Here is a 24,701-nt window from a genome sequence, read left to right as displayed (position 1 = left end):
AGTGTGTGAGGGTGTGGCCTTGGCATGAGACATGTGGGGGCATTCTCTGAGACTGTGACAAGTGCTGGGCCACGGACGCTGATACTATGTGGGGGTGTGGTCTCAGACTATGGCGGTGTGTGGGGTGTGGCCTTGGCATGTGACATTGTGTAGGGGTGTTGTCTGTGTGATATGGCCATTAGGGTCATTGTCGACATTTCTAAGTTAGCCTGAGCTCTGCTTTTGTGCATGTTACTACATGACTTTATTTTGCAAGACTCTGTGCCTTTTACATGAGAGCTTTCTGCTTTCTGCGTTCTCTGCCAGTTCCTGGAGTTTAGTCTGAACACAATGTGCAAGGTCAATAAACAAGGCCCCTTGTTATTCTGTTCTGGTCAGTCCCTAGCACCTAGACAAAACACGCTAACACAGCTGCGGCTGCTGAAAATTTTGCTTTGATATTATGGGAATGCATGTTGGTTTAACACACACTTGGAGAGGGACCTTTTCAGGGAGAAGAGCCATGCGGTTCCTATGATGTAAAAACTACCAACCAAGCACTAAAGTATGGGGTCTGCTGACAAAGCCCATGGATCTTCCTTAATATAATAAAACTTCTTCTTACCAAGGGGAGTGTGGTTAGGACTTATAGTCCTTTATCCACTGTCTGTATACGATTCATCCCCTTTATAATCTATGGACTTGCTACAATGCTAACTGTTTTAGGTTTATGGGTTTTGATGCTGGTAGTGGCTTGTATACTGCATTATAGAGCACTATAGTTAAATAAAATTTTTTAACAATAACAGTGACTCTGTCAATTCTTATTGTGGACAGGTACGAGTGAGTGAGCAAATGGATATATGTTGCTACCGCAATTCCTGAGAGAGTCGGGAGTGTTGTGTTCTGGGTTGTCTAACCATTTGCAGCTTCGTGATAATGTAGGAGAGCAAATGAGACCCTATAGCTCATTGATTCTGGGATTTTGGGTACTGCGGCGGTACGAACGCTCAGCCCCTATACACCGAGGTCTCGTCTTCCTGCGCATAGCTCTGTACACGTGCAGAATCCCTGCAACATTTGAGACTGTGACACTGTACGGGGTGGAATCTGGGGCTGTGGCAACCTGTGGTGAGTGGGATCAGGATAAAAGGACAGCACCTGGGCTTGGTCTCATACATCGGAAAGGCATAACACACATCCAGAAGTAAAGAGACTGGGTGTAAGGTGGCTGGAATACATTACGAATATTCGAAGTGCATATGGACACATCGGAGCCAGGGTTCATCTGAAGGTCACAGTGATGCTCATCTAGTGTTCCAGGGTTTGTGACATTAAGCAGGAGACATTGACTTACATTATAGAGGTTGATGGGACGTGGGTGGCTTTTAAACCCTATACGTCCTATGAGTGGTAGGTGCAGAGCAGGGAGTTACCTGGTGACGTGATCCTTTAGTTCGCAGACAGCGTAATGATGGCATTCCAGTGATAATCCCGAGGGTCCGCAGGGCACTACCTTCTGGTCACACAGCAGCCCAGTGTAGCCTTCTTTGCAGGAACGGGTCTGGCACACGCCCCCACTGCCCGGGCGGTTGTCGCAGATCCCATGGACACACTTGCACTCTGTGTGAGGAATGGGAAATGTTATCAAATGTGGCCAAATGTGACAATGTCCTCACCTGACTTAGGCTACCCCCTCATGGCCACACCAGACCAGGATGGTGTGTTACATAGAATTTCTGACACACTTTCAGCTACTTCTGGGATTCCTACAATCTTTGTGAGTTTTTTGTTTGCTGTTCATGGGAAGGCGTCCAAATCATGTTAAAGCGGTGTTGGACTTGGCCCTTCTGGCAGGTTCACCCCTAAACTTTTTGCTTTTGTATGTGACTTGGTGTTGGTTATTTTTGGCTTCTGCGCACTTTAAAGCTGTGTCCCAGTGTAAAGTGCGTGTGCATTCTGAGTGCATGTTGTGAGATAGGCCAGCCCTCTCATAGGAATGCATGGGGAATGTATGTGTCCATGCTAGTTCCTGATGCGTGGGGAGTGCAGGGTCGAGTTTGGTATGTGCAAACTCGTGAGATTGAATGCTGCGCGATGATGTGTGCGGCGTTAAGGTGCCCAGTATGGAAGTGCCACTTCTAGAAGTTGGCATGTCTGTGAAATTAAATGTGAAGTGACTGTCTGGCTTGTGATTGGCTGGAGGTGGCTGGATACCTTGGCTCCAGGAGTCAGGATGGGTCTGCCCCAGTGGTGAATGGAGAGATCTGCATGTTGACGTGAGGGAGGGGTGCACCTGGGACCTGAGTAGGGCTGGGCTTTCACGCCACAATGCTGGCTCCGCTCCCTGTGGTCCGTCTGATGTCCCTATCCTGTCATGTGAATGGGGAGAGGGGTTGAGCAAAACAGAGTGCTCCAAAACCAGTTGCAGCTGGTTTTTCCTTAACCCTGCAGCCTGAGGCAAAGGATTTGTGTGTATAAAAAGGGGCTGTGACCCCTTAAAAAATGTTCTTTTCCTGATCCTAACTTGAGGGGGGCCTGCTGCTGCTGGGCACCAGGAGGAACCGCCACTGGGGATTGACTCCCTGCCTGGAGGGTCCTGTGAGCTGGCTCTTGGGCCCAGCCTTTGCCCCCCTGCCTTCCTAAAGGACTTTTGCTGGACTTTTGCTGGACTCTGCCTCTAAAAGCGCCTGGGGAGCGCTATATCCTGAGTGCTGGGAGCACTCCTACTTTTAACTGCAGCCCGGAGCTGCGATCGCCTTTCTGAGGGATTCCCCGGCGTGGGGATTCCCCTGCCTTCGATCATCGGCGCGGGTACCCACCCCACTTATTGTCATGTTTCTTTTTATTTAGATAGCGGGAGCCTACCCCGCGTATTTATACTTCTTTAACCCCTGATGGGTGCCCACCCCGCCAGGGACGTGCTGCTAGTCTTTAATCCCTAGCGGGTGCCCACCCCGCCAGGGACTGGTGCATTTAAACGGGCGCCTACCCCGTATTTTGCTAAGGAAATCACCCCCATCGGCCCCGGGCCGCTACCGTCATCAGGGAGGCCGCTGCCGTCATTGGCTAAACTGCGAGAGGCTCGACGGAGGAGCCGCGCTGTGATTGTGCCCGACCGAGGAAAAGCAGCGTCACGTGGTCGGGGGCTCGTCTGCGGCGCCACGCTGGGATTGGCCCAGCGCTCGGGAAGCCCTCGAGGGAGCCACACCCACCGGAAGGTATCTGGATCCTCGCGGGCTCCCTGACGAAACCCCCGGTCCCCAGAGGCGAGGCGAGAAGAGCACCGAGGAGCAGTCTGGTGAGTGGGGGCTCCTCCTTCTCCTTTTTCCTGTTGTCGCTGAGCAGCCCCGCGGGTCGCTCCAACATCGAGGGGGCCATTGTTCTCTGAGTCCCCCAGGGAGGGACTCCAACATTGTTGGGCAACATTTTTATTTATAGCCCGAGAGGCTCCTACACCCACATTGTTGGGGGCATTACTGAGGGTAGAGCGGCCCCGGTTGGCAACGGGCTGCTCCCCCAGTCTGGCTGCATTGTTGTATCTCGAGCCCACGAGGCTCCAAGGGGGCATTGTTGTTTCGAGCCCACGAGGTTCCAACGTTAATTGGGGACATTTGGTATCTCGAGCCCACAAGGCTCCCATGTGAGGCACAGTTGTTTCAGAGCCCACGAGTCTCCCACATTGTTTTTGGGCACTGTGTTCGTTGGAAGCCCAGAGGAGAGCCAGGAGGCACGCTGGTGCCAGGCTCAGTTCCCCAGCTGCCCACCACTTAGTGGGCAGCTGCATCGTTTAGGCCTGTTGCGCATTCTTCTTTGGCTGCCTGTGCAGCCACCCCAGACATTCTGGATATTGGGCCTGTGAGCCCCTGAGAGGCCAAGTTGGCCTGGGGTCAGTTATGTGATTTTTGGCGCTAATGAGATTAATTACCTAATGTAATCTATGCATAGTATGCAATGCTTTTTGCCGGTACCTCTAAATGTGTGTTTATGCTTAGGAGGTTGTTTTTCCTAGTATAGGTTATGCTAGTGAGTTCATGGTTCCCTGCGTGATATATGTCTAAGGTGTTTAGGATTGCGTAGGGTGTACTTACCTTTTACCAGTGGTTACTGGCTGTGTGCTACATTCGCTATTTGGTGCTACAATTATTCTATGTTCTAAGTGCTATTCCTACAAAGTGCTATTTCTACTAAGTGCTTATTCCTTACAGTGGTCCATGTGGCCCGGTCCTGTGTATATAATCCCCTGTAAATTCCACCCGTGCCAGTGGCACAGTGTAAATTGTGTGTTTATTATCTAATGTGTTAGGTATAATACAAAGGCTATTTTCATATATAACCTTGTGTGGAGTTTCCTTTGTGGTGGGCCTTGGGTGTTGTTGTTGGGTGCGCGCACAAACGCTTTACACATTGCCTCCGGGATAAGCCTGACTGCTCGTGCCCAGCTCCCAAGGGGGTGAGCAGGGGTTATCTTGGCGTGTGACTCCCTTGCCCTGACTAGAGTGGTGGTCTCTGCCTGGCTTAGCGCAAGCCTTAGCCAACCAGAAATCCCCATTTCTAACAGTGGTTGTCAGCGGTGGGAATCGGACTTGTGTTTGCGCTGTACCACAGCAGCAACTGGCTGCACCACAAAACTATGCATTTTAGATAATCACATTTTGGAAATTATTGTTGTTTTTGAAGTTCCATTATGTCTTCTCCTAAAGGTGTCATTTGTGAATGGAGTACTCCTGCTTCAGCTCAGACAGTTAAGTCCCCTGTGTTGCACGTGTCTGTGAGCATCCTGCCAAGATGGAGTATGCTTTTAATGTCGGGGGTCCGTTTATGCATGAGTTGGTAGAGTTTTGTGAAGAGAGAGACATCGCAGTGAATGAGTCAGACACCCAGTCCCAACTTAGGGATAACCTAATCCAATGGCAGAAGGATGACTAGGATCGTGGGCGCAGTGAGGAGACGACCGGGACCTCACGCCATGAGGGTGGTGGTTCTGAGGGGAGCCCTGAGGAGTCTGCAGAGGAGGAAGAGAATGACAGTACATGGACTCCAGTAGATAGTGAAGACCCCATAGATAGGGAGTCCCTTGCTGGGTCCAGTGTCAGGAGCAGCACCCCATCCCTTTCCCTGTCCCCAGAGGAGTGGGTAGATAGGAGGGAAGAAAGGGAACACCAGCTGGCTTTGGAACAGCTCAGGTTAGAGCATGCCAAGGAGATGGCGCAACTTGGTGTTAAGAAGCAAAAGCTAGAGACTGAGAGAGTCTTAGCGCAGGAGAGGATAGAGGAGGCTGAGAGGGCCTTCACCAGAGAGAAGTTAACTCTGGAAGGTAGATTATCCCCTGAGCGCAGTTATAGTTTTCTGGATTCCCCAGGAAGGGTTGAGTCCAGTGGTGGCAGCGATATAGACTTCAGTGCAGGAAGTCCCATTCCCAGTTCAAAGAGTATGGCACCCGTTTCCCAAAAAGAGTAGTATAGGTTGAAATTCCGGGACAGTAGGAACCTATCTCACCAGTCTTGGGAGGAGTTTGCGGAGGACTTTCAGGCGGCACTGGTTGAGTGGTTAGAGGTTCTCACAGGACCTGATTTTGACAAACTGTTTGATCTTGTTCTCAAAGAGCAAATGCTCCGTATTTGTTGTCCAGGGTTGCGCCAGCACCTGTTTAGGTGTGACTCCTTTGGTCCTTGGGAGCTCGCAGAGGAAGCAGAACGCTGGGAAAGTGCTAGAGGTTCTGAAGAGTCATTGGTGAATGATTCCAAAAGTAGTGGTTCAGGTATCTTCCAGCCCAGCATGGTGGAAGAGGTTCAGAGTAGCCCAGCTAGGTCCCAGAGTAGTGAGAGGGGTGTAGGGGCTCACGTCCTGTCCCAGTGGAGTAGGAATGAGCGTGTGACCAAGAGTCCCCAGACACCCGAAGCCCTGTCTCAGAGCCTGGATGGTTTCTTCAGGGAACACCAGGTTGGGGACCTAGGCTGTCCTGTTAGTACATTTGAGGAGGATCACCTAGTGTATAGAGGACCTGGAGCGTCTGTAACTAGATCTCCAGTGGTTCTAGTGTCCGGCAGTGCCACTCCAGTTGGGAGGGCACAGACGTCTGAAGTGAGGAGTGAATGGGGGATGTGTTCTTCAGTGGAAGAACCAGTGGACCAGGGACTAGCCAGTTGGGCTACGTTCCCTTGGGGGGACCTTGGTGACACCACTTCTGTTCTGGAGGATCTTCACGCAGTGTCAGAGGGACAGGGGACGTGAGATCTGCGCCAGACAGACAGTCACACAACATATGAGTCATGTGTTAGCCTCAGGGGGATGGTGTGTAAGTCCCCAGAAGTCCTGGAGTGCTAGGTAAGTATCCCGCCAAAGGTTTTAGACCAGGGTTGGGAGGCCAGGTCAGGATCAGCCTGACCTGAAGGGTAGGACGTCTGTAACCAGCGTCCTGACCGGTTCATCTTCCAGGGGTATCACTCCAGTTGGGAGGGTGCAGAAGTCTGGAAAGGGGTGCAGAGGGTGGGAGTCCCCGCCTCTGACCCCGGTGCAACTTGAGGGGTTAAACCCTAGGTTGGGAGAATGGTGTTTATTTATTTTATTTATTTATTTTTAAAATTTCTAGAGCGCGCAAATACCTTCCGGTGTCTCGGCGCTGGTGTGTACAGATTACAGGGTTGTGAGCAGATGTTACTGGTTAAAAAGCCATGTCTTGAGATGTTTTCGAAAGGAAAACAGCGAGGTATGTTCCTTGATTTGAGAAGGAATCTGATTCCACAGCTTAGATGCAGCCACTATAAATCGTCTGTCTCCCCAAGTTACCTTTTTTGTTGGGGGAATTTGGAGCTGTTGGGCTGTGGATGATCGCAGAGTTCGACTGGGTTTGTAAATTTTAAAGGCGCTTTTAAAGAAGTCAGGACCGTTATTGTTCAAGGCCTTGTAGGTAATACACATGGCCTTGAACTTTATCCTGCTTCTTATGGGAAGCCAGTGAAGCTCTCTAATTATAGGAGAGATAGAGGCGTATTTTGGTATCCCCAAGAGGACCCTTGCAGCAGCATTTTGAACAAGCTGTAGCTTATTCACCACTTGTTCCTGTGCGTTAAGCAGTAGGCCATTGCAGTAGTCCACCTTGGATAATACCAGGGAGGACATCAGAGTTTTGCCAGCAGTGGGAGGAAGAAACAGGAGCAGTTTCTTCACCATTCTCAAGGTGAAAAAAGAGGCCGAGACCACGGCGTTAGCATGACCAAGGAACGTCAGCTTACTGTCGAAAAGCACGCCCAGGTTTTTCACCTTGGCAACTGGCAGTGGAGGCATACCCAGTTCCGAAGGCCACCAGACCGGGGACCAAGACGGAGTTAGTTCGCCAAAAACCAGTACCTCCGTCTTGTCGGAATTCAGCTTTAAACAGTTCCGGTTCATCCATGTACTGATCGCATTCATGCCTGCCTGAAAGTTGGCTGCCACAGCTTCTCCGTTTTTATGTATCTCCAGGATCAGCTGTGTGTCATCGGCGTACGATGTAAGCCCTATGCCGAATGACTTTATTACTTTATGTTCTATGGGTACCCCTCGCAGGAGGAGAGGACGGAACCCTAGAAGGAGAGGTAGGGGGAGGAGAGCCTCCCCTGAGACTCCTGGTCCACCTGAGGGTGCAGACTCTAGGCTGGAGAATCAGTGGCAGTCTAGCCCTGTCCTGGGGAGAGGAAGAGTGGAGAATGGCTACTATGTACCAGGGGTTACTACCCCCCACTCTGTAAATAGGCAAGGACCAGTGGCACCTGGGTGGCCTAGGGCCTGGTCCTGGCCGCGGACTGCTTGGGAGTACCAGTGGAGTAGCCCAGTTGTTTCAGACAGCTTTTTTAGAAGGAACGACATGGTTCACTGTGGCGTAGAACGGGAGGGTGTCCCTACAGTTGCGGGCCCGCGTCCGTGTTCTATTGCCCAAAGCAGGGAAGCCCATCACGGTGGTGATTGGTCTACCCTGCGTTTTGGCTGGAAGGGGGTTGTGTTGGACTTGGCCCTTCTGGCAGGTTCACCCCTAAACTTTTTGCTTTTGTATGTGACTTGGTGGATAGCCTGACTGCTCGTGCCAAGCTACCAAGGGGATGAGCAGGGGTTATCTTGGCGTGTGACTCCCTTGCCCTGACTAGAGTGATGGTTTCTGACTGGCTTTGGCGCAAGCCTTAGCCAACCAGAAATCCCCATTTCTAACAAGCGGTATCTGTGGTCCAGAATGGTGGTGGCGGGTTGACGGGTTTGTGCATGCGTGTTCTCACAAAATGAGGCACTGCTACGTTTGTCACCCTTTCAAGTAAAAAATGAAACAACAATTTGCTTAATTAATTCTGCTCAATTATCCTAATTAATCTAATCTTATAAGAAAACGACAATTCCACTTAGTGCCTGGTGAAAGACTGACGGAAGCAGAGAAGACAGCAGGAAAATAAACGGTGGTTCTGGTTCACTAACACCTCTAAAGACCGGAAATGACGTATATTTCGGCTCCTTCGTGGTATAATTACAAGTGTTGTTACTGCTGAGACCACCTCTCCAAAGCCGGAACATACCTGGGTTGATTTTAGTACTTAAGATGCCTATTACGCATCCCCCAGGTGCGCCTCTTCCATCTTTGTGCTCTTATATTTCCACTTAACTTACCTCCAAACCCATCATTGGGAATGTCTCTAATTCAACATATTCAAAAGCACGAGCCCAGGCGACATGCCTTTGACACTTTACAAGGAGGATGCAACGAGTCTGGGGGAAATATTCCTGCCCTTATTTACGTATTGCTTTAATATCAACGGTTTTTTAAATGTTTTTATTTATTTTTAATTTGCATTTTATTATTACTGAACATTACAATCATGTCATTAGCAGCGCACACACCCTTACCTCCCTCCCTCTCCACCCCTCATATCACAACCCGGGTTTAATTAAGAACATTCCAGATGAAAGGCCATTGGATCGTAGTGTAGGTTTCCCTCCTCCACAGACATTGTAACCCCGAAAGCGATCCCATTGTGGCAGGCCGTGTATCACCGTTCACCTCACCCTTGCAACCCCACATCCAGTCCATGATGGTGTCTCCATTTCCCCCAAACCTTACGGAACTTCCTCAGGCACCCCCTTGCTTTATACGTGACTCTCTCGGCTGCCATATATAAGTCTAATCCCCTTCTCCATTCGTCTAACGTCGGTACATCTGGTGCTTCCCAGTTTTTTGCTATGTCTCTCTTGGCCACCACTAGTGCTAACACCAGAAAGGTCAGCAGGGGATGTGTCAAATCCACATTGTTTGTCATGCCTAAGAGGGCCAACTTGGGGTCAGATTGGACTGGGCTCTCCAGCACTGCACTCAACTCCGTAAAAATGTCAGACCAGTAGTCTTGTCAGTCAGTCAGTCAAATATCTTTATTCGGTTAATCAAAACCATAAAAGCAATACACAATTCATTTTTAAAATAAAAACTATACAAATAGATTAAGATAGGCAATTAAACAAACTATACACATGTTGCAGTTCCTAAAATGATTCATTAAAAGAGGTTTTTTAAAAGAGGTTTTTTTGTTATTATTTTTTAAAAAGTTTGAATACAAAACAGGTTCACTATAAGAAAAGGTCCAGAAAAAGACAAGACAAGCGCCTCCATGTCCCAATGATCCTTATGCGATGTCCCAGAATAAAGTTGACGAAATGTCAACCAGGATGTATATTTGTCTGGGTGAGTCTTGTTTTATTTAATCGGGCAGCCGCCACCAAAAAACTGGCTACACCATATGTGACCTGCACAGAGTTCAACATTTGCAGGTGTAAAAGTGCGGGCCTTACTTGGACAAAATTAAGTTCCTTCAAAATGGGATATAAAAACTTTTTCCGGGGCTCCAGATAGTGTTCGCAAAACATCACAAAGTGGACTGTATCCTGATTTGAGAAGCTATCACAAGTGCAAGGTGGGGTATTTTCAAGGGTCCCCCACTTTATGTTAGAACCCAGCACTAGATGGATAAGATTGAACCTAAATCTCAATAAAAGAAAACGGTGGTATGGTTTGGTCACAAATTTTAGATAAGGTTCCATGGCTGAGGAGGTAGAAAGTTGATATATTGTTCTCACCATGGGTTTGTTGAGTTCAACCTCTTCCCTATCTAACTCCAGCAAATTCCGGAGATGCAACTTAACCCACCCTACATCTTCGTTCTTGAGGCCCTGTGGAGAAGAGTACATATCCGGGCGCCCTAGCTTCACGCATGCCGCTCTAACATACGCTAGCCAGGGAATACTGCCCGCTTTGTCCAGGGCCAAACAGTCTTTGAGAATGAGATGGTTCAACGTGATCTCCTCGTTTGTCCAGGTTTTCACCCAGCATAGCAGGGGGGCCATTTTTAGAAGGTCAGTAATGTGGCCCAGGCCGACTTCACTATGAATGGAATATGTAGGCGATGACTTTGGGAGTGACAACAAGGTTCGTATAAAATTATTTTCTACAATTTGAATGCCTTGAGAGGGAGCATAGCCCCAGATGTCAGCCCCATAGGATGCAATAGCCAGGCACTTGGATTTGTAGATACGGATCATGGCCTCCATGGGCCTAGAACCTAATTTTTTGGAAAAGCTCATGAGTCCTGTAGTAGATCTTGCAACTACGTTGGCCTTCAATTTTAGTTGAGGTCCCCAGGATCCTTTTTCGTCAAAGGTGACACCTAAATAACAAAAGAAAGGTACCCTAGAGATTCGTGATTCATTGCAACTAAAAGTTTTAATCTTCAGGCTTTTCCTACGTGCGCCAGTGACCATGACATGGGATTTTAGTGTATTGATCTTTAAATCTAAAGATTCCATGAATGATCCGAAATGGTCTAACAATTTTTGCAGGCCAATGCCTGTACGGGCTATTAGGACGGCGTCATCCGCGTACAGGAGGACCGGGATGGGGGACCCTCCCATACGCGGGACGTCCATGGTGGCTAAATTGAGTGATTTACCGAGGGAGTTAATGTAGAGTGTGAATAGAAGAGGGGCCAGGATGCAACCCTGTCTGACCCCTCTCCCTGATCTAAATTTTTCAGTACACCTACCTTCCCTTGTAACCCTAACGGAAGCAAACAAATTCTGGTGGAGGTCATGTAAAAAATTCACCAAAGTAGTGTCCAAACCCAAATCCCGCAAAATAAGCCAAAGTTTAGAGCGATTAACCAAATCAAAAGCGGAGGATAAGTCCATAAACCCAAGATATAAATGCCCCTCCTTCACCACAGTGTATTTACTAATAATGAGGTGGAGGTTTAAACATTGGTTCATGGTCCCCCTGTGAGCTCTAAAACCATACTGAAGGTCAGAGAGGACCCCACTCCCATCAAGCCAATCCCCGAGTCTTTGTAGAATGACTCTGCCTAAGATTTTAACAGCAGAGTCAAGCAAGGAGATTGGCCTGTAGCAAGCCGGGTCCCCCCTGTTCCCCTTCTTAAAAATCTGAACAATTATAGAGGTGGACCAAGAAGGGGGAAAGCCTGCCGAAGGTATCGCATTAAAAACATTGGTCAATATTTTGGACCAGAATTTGGGATACTGCATGTAGAGATCAGCAGGTACCCCATCAGGTCCCGGTGCCTTATGTTTACTTGTGTCTTTAATGGCCTTTTCAACCTCACAAATGTTAAAATCCATGGTCATGATATTCCGCGAAGGGACACTAACTGACGGAAATGAAACCTCAGTTTCATAGATTTGTTTGAAATGATTAAGCCATCTTTCGTCTTCGATCACGCAATCCATATCTGATTTCCCATCCTCAGTAAAGAAGGGCTGATTAATGATGGCCCAAAATTTCCTACTGTCTCTCAGTATATTTACGGACAGTAAACTCTCCCAGGCCTCCTCCTTAATCTGAGTCTTGCGTTTGGCAAGTGCAGATTTATAACCCTGCCGAAGACTTGCCACTAGAGTCCTGTCTCTGGGTCTCTGTTTGAGTGCTTTCAATAGGGCGTTATGTTTTTTTGAACATTCCCTATCGAACCATCTATGTAAATGCTTATTACCTTGCGGGCCATTCCTGGACTCCAAATTCTTGGAGATGCTTGAACATATCTCAGTGTAAGCGGCCACTACCTCAGACCCCAAGGAAGTAGGATCAAGGCAAACTGCCATCTTTGCCTCTGTTTCCTGGGCTAGTATTTGGAAGAAATTTTCGGGGACAATCTTCTCCCACTTAATCCTCCTCCCCTGCTCTTTAGAGGTGAGATCCCTTCGGGCTACCACCCCTGTTTCCCTCTCGGTCATGGAGCAATCCAGGTCCAAGGTCAGCAAAACAGGGTTGTGGTCGCTGAAGACAGCGGACACCACACAATATTCGCAAGCCCTAGCTAACACCCCTGGTGAAACAAAAATGTAATCAATGATGGTATTAGCATCTCTCCCAATGAATGTGGGTGGTCTGATTTCATTTGTACCAAAACCCAATTCAAATAGATTTAAAGTGGCCAGAAAGCTCTCAAGCCCCTCCCCCTCCTTAGTGTGTTCAAAATGGGGGATCCCTTCAACCAATGATCCTCCGTACCTGTCATTGTAACAGTCCCCATCACAGGGGTGAATGTTAAAATCGCCCAGGATAACCATCTCTGGGACGGAAGTGCAATTGTGTCTATAGACTGACAAAAAATCTAACAGAGCAGACAAATACTCGTTTACAAAAGAACCATCCCTGGAATTATAAAAATTAATAATTAAAAAGGATTGATGGTCCGAAATAGCCCACTCAATTATCAACGTGTTCCTGGGAGCAGGTTCTATTTTTTTAAAAGACCCAGCCAGATTCAGTGAGAATAATGTGAGAAGCCCCCCCTTGGGTCTCCCTCTCGCACCTGATACGGCTGGGGTTAAAAAACTGTGAAAACCATCTAATGAGAAACAGGTTGACGTGTCCCACGTTTCTTGAAGTGCCACTATGTCGTGTTGTTTAACAAACCCTTGCCAGCTAGGATCTGAGGCCTTAGCAGTAATACCCGCTATATTCCATGTGAGGAATTTACAAAGTGGTTTATTAGAGTTATGCAGGTTATGCACTCCTCTAACCTCAGCAGCTTCCAAGCAATTATCGGGAGAGAGAGTTGAATTAATCGTCTGCAGATCCACGATGCTATCTTCTCTCAACATAGGAGTCTGGGAGTTATGGCGCCGCTGACCACCTAGTGAACCCTGTGTATGTCAGTCAACCCAGTCCGTGGTTGACAAGCACTCATAACGGTTAACAATTGGGAAGTCAAAATAGTTATCTTGCCCATTTGCAGTCTGATAATACTGTTGTGGGTAACTATTTTGGGGCCCTACCGCATAACCTCCTTGGAGTGGTCTGCCTCTTCTTCTCCTCACTAGATTCCAGCCCACATCGCCCTCCTCCTCCCATCCGTATGATTGTTCCTCCCATGGGTTGGTAAACCTCTGTCTAGGTTTTGGATCGTGTGGACCCCTTAGCCAGCTCCATCTTTTGTCTGTATGATTCCCTGGTAGATAGAAATACGAAAGGGGCCTAGCCATAACGGTGCTAGCTTGATGTCTAGGTGCTCTACTACATATGTGTTCTACAACCTGAGTATTCTCAAAAGTCACCACAACACAATCCCCTTGCAGATTTTTTCTATTCCCGCCCACCCATGGAGTTCTTTCTACCATTAGAATTTTACTAGGAATGTTAGGCGGGAGGGGATGGTTTTTAGTGAGCCAATGACACACCTTATTTTTAAGGGCCTGATGAGATTCTACTTCCGATGGGGGAATTTCAGTGACTCCAGTAAGAATCACTACAAAAGGACAAGCGTCTGGTGGAAGATGAATGTTTCTGCGAGTCGCAGCCTTAGTTCGCGGGGCCTGATCGGGATTTAGGGTTACTGAAGTGGGAACACTTGATGTAACTTGGGTGGTTTGTTTAGTAGCTTGAGGGATTTCTTTAGTGGCTTTGGGGGTTTGATTAGCATTAGATGTATTCACCTGTAAATTGGGAACAGGGGTCTTTGCTTTCGTGCCTCCCTGGTTTAGAGTACTACTAGGGTCTTTTGGAGGATTAGTTTTAGACGCAGTGACGTTGTTACCCAAGGATGACTTGTTAGCTATACTCGCAGCATGAGATGTCTTGGCATTCATAGAGAAGCATGGAGCGCTTATCTCCTTATGGATATTCATCAGGATGGTCTCCAAGCCGCGTAGTCTAACTTCTATGGGTTCCAGAAGGCTTTTAATCGTGTTAAAGATTATATTATTAACCATATCCTGCCCATGGCCATCTTGATTCTGTATAGCTAGATTGGTGACTTCCCCAGTGAGTTCCAGAATTTCCTCCAGGCTGCTATCTAGGATGGTATCGTCTGGAAGACTAATCGGTAAGCCAAAGTTTGTGGGATTCACCCCGCCTGTATCATTGGAGGAAACTAGCAAATTATTGCAAACAATACCCGGATCTACAATAGAGGGTTGTTGAAGTCGAACAGTTTGCGCTATTTTAGCTTTTTTCCCTTTGGGGGTGGTAGAGTTATTTGCCTTTCGTTTCGGGATTGCCCCTTCTATCAAACCCCTTTGATTTGTATTAGTTACCACGGGAAAGTTATCTAGCTCAGTGGCGTTTAATCCACTCTCTGTCAGAATGTTGAGATTGGGGGTAGCTTCTAAATCCAGTTGTGAATTTGCAAAATCTAGTTCCTTATCGGCCTCAGTGTGATCAGCTGAGTTATGGATATGCCGGGAGTTAATGTTGGGAGTGTGTGCCTGGGCAATAAGGCCCAACGAAGATCTCCTGGCATTAGCTAGATCCTGGGATACTCTCCTGTCCATTAATATTATTCCCTGGTCGATTAGTGCATTGGTGCGGACGATAAAATCGTCTAGGGTCCCAGTTAGTTTTTTAGTACCTGCTGCGGCCATGCTTCTGGTTTCCCGGCAGTTCATGGCACCCCTATATAGATGATGAAATAACCTAGTCAGTACAAATAGTATGGAAATAAACTACCGGCTTACGGTTACCGTGAGCACCTTGTTCCTTTTGGCTGGAGTGAATCGGGCAGGGGTTCAAGCCCAGGCCCAGGCTCCTCAGGCCTCTGAGGGCCACAGAGGGCCCGCCCTTTGCCCGGGCTTAGCCCCGGGCACTCCCGCGCGCTCCCGCGCAGCGGTGTTCGTCGCTTTTTATAGGCGTCAATGGAAATGATGGTATTGCAGGGCGGGGCGGTCAGGGAGAGCGGGCCAGGTGACTTGGCCTCTGGGTTGCCGGGACTCCTGGGAGAGTGAGTCCCGGTCCCACGCTCGCAGCCCTGTCGCTCGCGCACTCACCCTGCAGGGGCCAAGCTTTGAATGGGCAGAGGACAGCGAAGCGGGACCCGCGGAGCGGGTTCCGCGAGGTGCTGGTTGACAGTCCTTGCCTTAAGCAGCAGCAGCCGTTCCCTCCTTCTGGTAGCGCGGAGAAAGTCTGTAATGGCGTCCATACAGTAGTCTTGTATTTTACTGCATGCCCACAAGATGTGGAAAAAGTCCCCCTGTGGGTCCTGGCATCTTAGACACCTTGCATCTTCTGACCTCCCCATCCTATGGAGCCGTACTCTATCAAAGTAGGTTCTGTGTAAAATATTAAATTGGATTAGGCGCAGTCGGGATTTAACAGCCACCACTCTGGGATGCGTTAACACCACTTCCCAGTCTATGTCTTCCATGTCTCCCATGTCTGCTTCCCACATCTATCTAAGCTTGGTCAGATCGCCCAGCATATTATTCATTAGGGTTTTATATGTAAGAGATACCGCTTTCCGCTGAATGTGTTCCTGTAAGAGTCTTCCTTCCAGTGGGGCAAAGTCCACAAGTTCCTCAGTCCTAATATTTTGGGCCCCCCAGGCATGTCTTAGTCTTGCGTACTTGTAGAGCTGTGAGGGATGCAAACAGAACTCTGATTTTAGCACTGCGAACGATTTCAACTCCCCCTTGGCCACAATGTCTCCCAGGGTGGAGATACCTATGTCGTCCCACCGCTGGTAGCCTGTTCGTTTGTTTAATTCCGCCAGCCATGTACAGTGCCATATTGGTGTCTGTCTCGTGGGTTTCCTCCCCCAGCCCGTGCGTTAGTGTGTGACTAACGTGTCGTGCCTTCTATTAGAGGGCCTATGTAGGGTGCCGGATGGTGTAGAGGACTTGAGTGTCTGCGTCTCCCTTATAGTTCAGTTAGCTCCGTGACTCTAGCTCTGCGCTCCCGCATACGGCCCCTGAGTGATGTTAGTCCGGTCGAGTCCCGGATCCTACCCTACCGGTATAGGCCTCCACCTCTGGCGTCACGCGGTCTCCCAGGCCACTGCGTCCCGCACCCTTGGCGGGGATCTGCTCAAGGAGGGTGGTCTCCTGCGGGCCGCCGGGGTACTCACTAGTCTTGCACCTGCTGCGGGGCGGCGATTCTGTCCTGGCCTTCCCCTCGGACAAGACTGGGTCCTCCTCCATTGCCCAGCGCGATGTGTTCTGGGGCCTCTGTTGGGCTCCGGCTCCGTCCGCCTATCCACTGCGACTACCTTGATCCGAGTGTTTCGGCTGCCGCAGCCGCCATCTTGTCATCGCCAGGCCTTCAGACCGGGTGTTATCGGGCCGGATTTCTTCCAATATCGGCTACTTCTTCGGCGGCTGCCTGACAGGTACGTGGTCCTGGGGCACTATCGACCTCGTTTCGTAAGTGTGGCGCAGTAGGACTGCTTGGAATGTCGGATTCAGTTGCAGCTCATCGGGAGCTCAGTGGAAACATGTCTTAGCCGGCCATGCTGCTGGCCACGCCCCCTGCTTTAATATCAACGTTATTCCTCATACCCGGCACAGCTCCATTTGACTTCCTTCTGACGACAAAGGCCAGCAAGGGATAGTTGCAGATTTACCACCAGATAGCTTTAATCGCTGCAGTGGATAACAAAGGGCCAGACTTACCAATGAGTTACTTCCCTCATGCGCCACACTAGGGGGTGCAAGGGCCATGCCACTCTTTAAGTTAGATTTACCAAGCCATGCAAGGCCACCGTACAAGGCCCTGGGGGGCTTGCTAAATCCAGAGTAATGCACAGCAGCGTACGCCCTCGCGTTTCTCTCTCTTTTTTTTTTACAGAGTTCTATATAGCGTGAACTTGACCCAGTATCAGGTATCAGAGCGCTTTACACAGCACCAGTTGCAGTACATGAGGACACATTCATTTTTGTGATTAGGCACAGGGAGATTTAGTGATTTGCCCAGAATCACGGGATGTTCAGCGTCATTGCCGAGACTCTAACCCAGTTCCCAAGATTCAAGGTCGACCGCCCTAGCCGTTAGGCCAACTCCTCTCCCCAAGGAGGGGAGTTGGAGAGGAGAGGAGCACTCCTCTGCGCCAGAGAGGTGCTCCATGGGTGCAGCGTGGGGGCTCCCATGAATCCACCCGTGGATCTTGGCCCATTCCCAGATTTTCCGTTAGTGGTAGACCTGGGAATGCATCAGAACGCTACGCATCCCCCTGGGAGGCGTAACAAGGGAAAAAATCTTTCTTTCTCCATGTTTTTTCCTCTGTATTTTTCCTCGCGTCTTCTTGCCTGGACAGCAAGCTCACCATGAAAAAACAGATCAATGCAGCATCCGCCGCTTGCTTCCTCACTCTTCACTCGCTCCGTAAGATCTTAAAATGGCTCCCGGTCCACACCAGATGAACCGTCACTCAAGCCATAGTCACCAGCCATCTGGGCTACAGCAATGTACTCTACGTAGGAATCACCACTCACCTCCTAAAGAGACTGCAGACCACACAGAACCCAGCGGCCAGACTCATCCTCGACCTCTCTAAACGGGCCCCCATCGCCCCCCTCCTCAACAAGCTCCACTGGCTCCCGATTGAGGAGAGATATCAATTCCAGATGCTGAGCCACGATAACAGAGCCGAGCACAACCATGGACGAGCGTACATCAACCACCGCCTGAACTTCCACCTTCCATCCAGACCCCTGCGCTCCGCTTCCCTCTCCCTCGCTCACACTCCCCACATCTGCCAGAGCAATTGTTTAGGACACTCCTTCCCCTACCTCGCTGCAAAAACCTGGAACAACCATAAAAATAAATAACCCGGCATTTGTAAAAACTGTAAAATTTCACTTTGTTTTTTAAATCACTCACCTTCCCTGTCACACAACTACAGTGTGCAGGCACCCCTTCCTGCTGAAAAACGAGCACTGGTAAGGGCAAAATCGCAATTTTCCCGCCAACTTCATTCCCCCTCCCTGACTGGGACACGCCCACTTCGAGGCCACGCCCCTCCTTCAAAGTTATAAAAGACGCGCTGACTACTAGTGCTTTAGATTTCCCAGCTACCTGGTCAAGCTACTTCCCAGCTACCTGGTCAAGCTACTTTCCCAGCTACCTGGTCAAGCTACTGTCCAGCTACCTGACAAAACGGACCTTTCACGTGGCAGTGCGAGAAGAATGCTCATCGCCACGCCCAATTCTTGCTGGAGTGCCTCAGGGATCAATCCTAGGTCCATTCCTCTTCAACATATTCACAAACGACATCCCCACGGACCTAAAGAAGACTGATCTTGCCCTTTACGCAGATGATGTTGCAGTCATCTCTCAATCCTTCAGCGACAAAGAAGTGGCTAAGAACCTTGAGACATCGCTCTGCAGACTCTCCGAATGGTACAGCGACTGGCAGATCACCTTGAACACAGGCAAAACCACTGCAACATTATTTACCAGGAAGCGGAACAGGAAACACCCACAGATCCTCCTCAATGGGGACGAGGTCAAATGGGAAAACAGCAGCTCCTACCTGGGGGTGACTCTGGACTCTAAACTCAGCTGGAGAAACCACGTCGAGAAGACCTGCCAGAAAGCAGCATCCAAACTGGCTGCATTATACCCACTCCTGAAGACTAAGTCGATGCCCATGCAGAGCAAGGTGCGAGTAGTCACTGCAATAATTCGACCAACTATGACATACGCTTCACCAGTTTGGAGTGGCTGCCGCCCGCAGCTTCGGGAAGACCTGCAGAGACTACAGAACAAGGCCTTACGGATTGCAGCAGGTGCACCTATGTTCACACGAACAGCAGACCTCCTCAGAGACTGGGGCATTGAGATGTTGGACGATCATCTCCTCAAACTCAACAGGAAATTCTACAATGGACTGGAACAAAAAGAAAACCCACTGATCCGGAAACTTGCAGATATCTCTACAAACCCATTTGACCGCTACCCGTGTCCCATTGAAGCGCTAACCTTGCGAAACTGAACCAGCAACGCATCATCCAAAAACTCATCACTGCCTGAAGGCAAACGCCGGCAGATACGCATAACTCACCGCTGCCCCGATGGCATGATAGCCTCGGCAAGCACCCAAACCTCAACACTAACAGAAGGTTCTAGACGGACAAAGACGAAACTCTCTGAGGAAACATGCTGACATATCTGCAAACTCTTCTGACCGCTACCAGCGGCCCATCACTGAGCTGACCATGTGATACAACCTCAACTGTGACAAAGCGTCACACACCAATAAGACAACCTAAACAGCGACTACAAAATTCTAAATGAATATGGAGTAATGAGGCTACTGCCTCGGTATCCAAAAACTCATCACTGTCAGAAGGTATCTGACAGGAGAAGACATGACTCAGACTGGCCGAGTGCTTTAGATAACTTTTGAACCCTCCTGAGGCACAGCCGGGAGTAGCAAGGAAAACTGAGCATAACTTGTTTTAAAAACTGTAAAATTTCACTTTGTTTTTTAAATCACTCACCTTCCCTGTCACACAACTACAGTGTGCAGGCACCCCTTCCTGCTTAAAAACTAGCACTGGTAAGGGCAAAGTCGCCGTTTTCCCGCCAACTTCATTCCCCTCTCCCTGACTGGGACACGCCCACTTCAAGGCCACGCCCCTTGCATTGTTCCCTCCCTACAAATATGTGCATGTTCCGGAAGCGCAGCGGGCGCAACGATTGCACACCGAGGGCGCGCATAAGGCAAGCTCGTCTGTGCTCGTCCGTGCCGAGACCGGGCCAAGGGCCAGAACCCCTGATCAATCCCCGCGACTGGCTCCCCACATCTACCCCAAATCCACATTGATGGCATTATGCACGCCTAACACCGACTGCGCGCAATACAATCCACACCTATGGTCAGATACCACAAAATTTACATGTCCTCACTGCAACGTTAAGTTACAGATAACTAATGAAAAAATCAAAACGCATGCTGTCACTGCATCTATGTCTACCGACATCATCGCTGCACTAATTAATGCACGATCCCTTGTGAAGCACCGGCAAGAAATACACGATCTTATCATCAATAACAACCTTGATTGTCTTTTTCTCACGGAGACATGGACGGATGGAGCATCCGATCCTGACATGGCAGTTGCGACCCCCCCAGCCTATAACGCCTATCGCTTAGATAGAGTGGGGCAGCGCGGAGGAGGACTAGCCGTCATCGCCCGCGACCACATAACGGTCAGAATATCTTACATCCACTCCACCTCCTGCGAAGCCCTTCTTTTCGATCTTAAACTCACCCCAACGTTTCATTTTAAAGGCATCCTCCTATACCGACCACCAGGCCCTCGTACCAACTTTCTAGCAAATCTGGGTGCAATACTAGAAGCTCCATCGCTGGAAGACTTATTTACATTATTGGGCGACTTGAACTTCCATCTTGAGAATACATCTGACAAAGACACCTGTGCCTTGATATCAGACATGCACACCATGAGTCTTCGGCAACTGGTAACCACCCCCACCCATATAGCCGGTCACACGTTAGATGGCATCTTTACTAATATGCAAGGCGTTAATATAATAGATACCTTACCAATGCCATGGACCGACCACTTCGCCATTTTAATAAAAATATCAGTCACATTAAATAGACTCAGATCCCTCTCTGTACTGAAACCACAAACCATCAAAGTTTGGAAGGACATCGATCACGCTGAGCTAACGACCTTACTTGGAAAAACCCGTCCTGAGTCAACATTTGATCCAAACTTGGCCACCCGACAATTTCAGGAGTGGATAGGTACCGCCACCCACTCCTTAGCCCCAACCAAAAAACTCTCTAGTAATAGAACAACGCCATCAGCCCCATGGTTTACAGAGGAGCTCCGTATTAAGAGGCAATTCTGTAGAAACAGAGAGAGACACTGGCGCAGATCCTACAGCGCTGAAAGCAAGACCAGTTATAAGGAAGCACTCGGACAATACAAAGCTCTTATTGTCGAGACAAAAAAATCCTATTTCACTGAACAAATCAATTCTGCTAAAAACTCAAGTAAAAAACTTTTTGAGATAACTAAGGTCTTAACGGGAAACGCACCGGACCTGAATCCTCCACAATCCCAAGTCTTTTGTGATTCTCTGGCTGATTTCTTTTTCACAAAGGTGAATGATATATATCAAGCATTCTCCACAAAAACAGTAATCAGCTCCCCCACATCTAACAACGGGATCAATAATATCGAACTATCTCAGTTCTCAGACCTTGGAGAAACACAAATCAAGGAAATAACGGCCACAATCAAATCAGGCTCAGCATTAGATCCCTGTCCTCTAAAAGTCATTCGTCCGATCATGGACTATCTCTCCTCTGACATTGTATCAATCTGCAATACAATGTTCAGAACTGGGATATACCCAGACTCCCTTAAAAACACCTTGGTCAAACCCTTACTTAAGAAAGCTAATCTAGACAAGGACCAACCAAAAAACTACCGCCCCATAGCAAGTCTTCCCTTTTTAGCCAAGGTAGTGGAAAAGGCTATGAACTTACAACTCTCGGAGTTCATAGAAAAACATCAACGATTGGACAACACTCAATTTGGTTTCCGCAAGTTCCATGGAACCGAAACTGCCTTAATAAAAGCTACAGAGGACATAAGAGTGATACGGGACCAAGGAGGTACAGCAATACTCGTATTGCTCGATCTGTCGGCAGCCTTCGACACGGTCGACCACAAGATCCTGGTCGACCGTGCCGAAAACCTGGGCATCCGCCACATGACTAGAAATCTGCTTGCCTCCTTCCTGGCCGGTAGATCACAGGTGGTCACACTGGGGCCCTTCCAATCGCACAAGCTGTCACTACCGTGTGGGGTTCCTCAAGGCTCATCCCTCAGTCCGACACTATTCAATATCTACGTGTCGGACCTGGCCTCTGTCATCAAGGCCTATGGGATGAGCCTTACCTCATACGCGGATGACACCCAGCTTGTGTTGGCCATCAACGGGAATGGAGACAAGGTAGCCGAAAACTTCCAAGAGGGCATGCGGGCGATCGGTGAGTGGATGGTCTCTAACTGCCTAAAGTTAAATGCTGAAAAAACGGAGGTCGTCATATTTGGACATCTCTCCCCCGAATAGTCAAACACCTGGTGGCCCCCTACGCACGGAACACCACCTACACCAGCCATCACCGTCAGAAATCTGGGGGTGATTTTTGACGATAAATTAAATTTCATGGCCCACTCAAATAAAATAGCAGCAACAGCCCATCATAAACTCAGGCTGATCAAGAAAATCATGCCGTTTCTACCAACCTCAGCAGGTAAGACGCTGGTAAGCGCCCTCGTGTTGTCATCTCTTGACTACTGTAACGGCTTATTCATCAACGCCCAAGCAAGAGTGACCAACAAAATGCACACCATCCAGAATGCCGCAGCCCGTCTCCTATCTGGAATCCCAAAGTTCTCACCAATCTCCGAGACCATAAGGGACCTGCATTGGCTCAAGATTCGAAACAGGATCAAGTTTAAAGCGCTGTGCATACTCTATAAAGCATTGCACAACTGTGGCCCACATTTCCTGAAATCCCAACTCAGATACCAATCCTCCACAAGATCGCTCCGATCTAACAACCTTAAAAACCTACAAATACCACGAACAAAAACAGTTAACTGGGGCGATAGACGCTTCCTTGTGGCAGCTACCAGATTATGGAATTCCCTGCCAGCCTCCATCAAAGACAGCCCATCCCTGATGCATTTCCGCAGAAATATAAAGACCTGGCTGTTTGATCAAGAATAGTTACCGGCCTAACCTCGGGAATACATTCAAAGTTTCTAGCGCCGAGACGCCTACGGGCAATTATAAGCGCTGTATAAATCTCAAAAATAAATAAATAAATAAATAAAGCGCAAACAAATCAGCCTTGAGGTTCTAAAGGCTCTGGGGGCCGTCGGGAAGACTAAGCGAGCTATTGTCCAGAGTCACATGGTGCTGGGCTGAGCTGCTGCCGGCGATTGAACTGTGACCCCGTGCTCCAGAGTTAGCCGGCCTGGCCGCTGCGCCACACCTCTCCCCTTCACCTGAACCTCATTCCTACCAGCTGGAATTTAAGAAAGGACTCGAGACTTGGCTGTTCAACTGATCCCATACCAGCCAATGCCTTAGCGCCTGGATACCCTCACGGGTGCGCTGTTGCGCTTTATAAATCCTGATGGATTGATTGATTTCTATTACATCTAAATACAGCGCATTCCTACCCTTTCCTATCACGCAGCGCAGTGCAGTAAGATGGCTGGCTGCGCTGCCTGCTTTTTTTTATAAATGTGCCCCATAATAGTTTGCAAATGTGTGTTTGAGCAATTGCAATCCTGGGCAGTCGTGAATATCACCAAAATAACAGTCTGGATACTGGGGAAAAATCATTTTTTTAGACAATATTACATTGTTAAATACTATTCTGGACCAACATTATTTCCTGGTGTCAATCCATTAGTTCTGCCTTTATTAACTTTGCTTTTCTACAGCTGATGACAAAGTTGACCGGATTTGTTGAGGGCAGGTTGACTTCTCTGGTTACAAACACATCTACACAACAACACTTGGCGACATATATGCATGGGTGGTGATAAGGAATTAAGTAAAAGGAGACATTGCTCAATGTCCTTAAGCAGGAATGTATTTTAATGCCAATTCTATTTTCATTGTATATTCCTGATTTTTCCAAACTATTTGCAAATGTTAGGACGTTTCCTCACTACTTGAATATTTCCATCGCTACGCCTGCCTTGCTAATAAGTGATAGCGACGTTAGCGACTGCTTTCGGTCGCTAACAGGTTGGGTACGCCCACTTTGCATGTCATTAGCGACATGCATCAGTTAGCGACAGCTTGCTAATAGGGCGATAATATCATCGCCGCTTAGCGGACGAAAACGGCAGCTAAAGCGGTGATAATGTCATTTCACCAGGCTTGGTAATATGCCCCAGTGTTCTTCTAAATACCATATAAAGCTCAGGTTCAGCTGGTCTTGGTGGAGCAAGAAAAGGGTTCTCTACATTTGGGAAAGATATTGGCTCTGGATTTGTTCTCCGCACCCCATTTTTATGAACTGGTCAGAAAAGGTGTTGTGCCTGGAGTAACTCTACAAAGAGTGTACCTCACTCCAGGAAAAACACAACTTAAGCCGCTGTTCAAAGTCTCTGAAGCAAAGCTACTGCGCCTGGGCTCTGCGGAGCTGAATGGCTTCGGCAATCTAAGGCTTCCTCTCTTGAAGGCACTGGAAGGCAAGTCCAACAGTCATTGACTCAAGGTCTTTGGGTCCAGGCCACCAGAGGTGATCTTCGATTGGTTACTGTTGATTGGAAAGTCTCAGGTGCAATGATCTCATGGGCTTCCTCGATCTCTGCGGATCCTACCAATTCTCTGCGTGAATTTGTTACATCTGAACTCGTCGTGCATCTTCTGAAAAGTTTGTAATTACAGGAAATGTGGATTATGCTCTTCCCCA

The 24,701-nt window shown here is 48.6% G+C and overlaps 1 protein-coding gene across 1 annotated transcript in view; it reads right to left on the bottom strand.

Annotated features, from left to right (window-relative positions):
- The window catches only part of STAB1 (stabilin 1), a 769,578-nt gene that overhangs the window by 354,745 nt on the left and 390,132 nt on the right, over positions 1-24,701 (bottom strand). Inside the window, exon 24 of the mRNA XM_078661896.1 lies at positions 1,416-1,602. Within this exon, the coding sequence (XP_078518022.1) occupies positions 1,416-1,602 (187 nt within the window). The remainder of the gene's footprint in view (positions 1-1,415; positions 1,603-24,701) is intronic.

The sequence above is a fragment of the Lissotriton helveticus genome, chromosome 9 (assembly GCF_964261635.1).
Source record: "Lissotriton helveticus chromosome 9, aLisHel1.1, whole genome shotgun sequence".
Taxonomy (NCBI): Eukaryota; Metazoa; Chordata; class Amphibia; order Caudata; family Salamandridae; genus Lissotriton; species Lissotriton helveticus.
The sequence above is the reverse complement of the archived record's forward strand: the minus strand, read 5'-3'. Positions and strand labels throughout refer to the sequence as shown.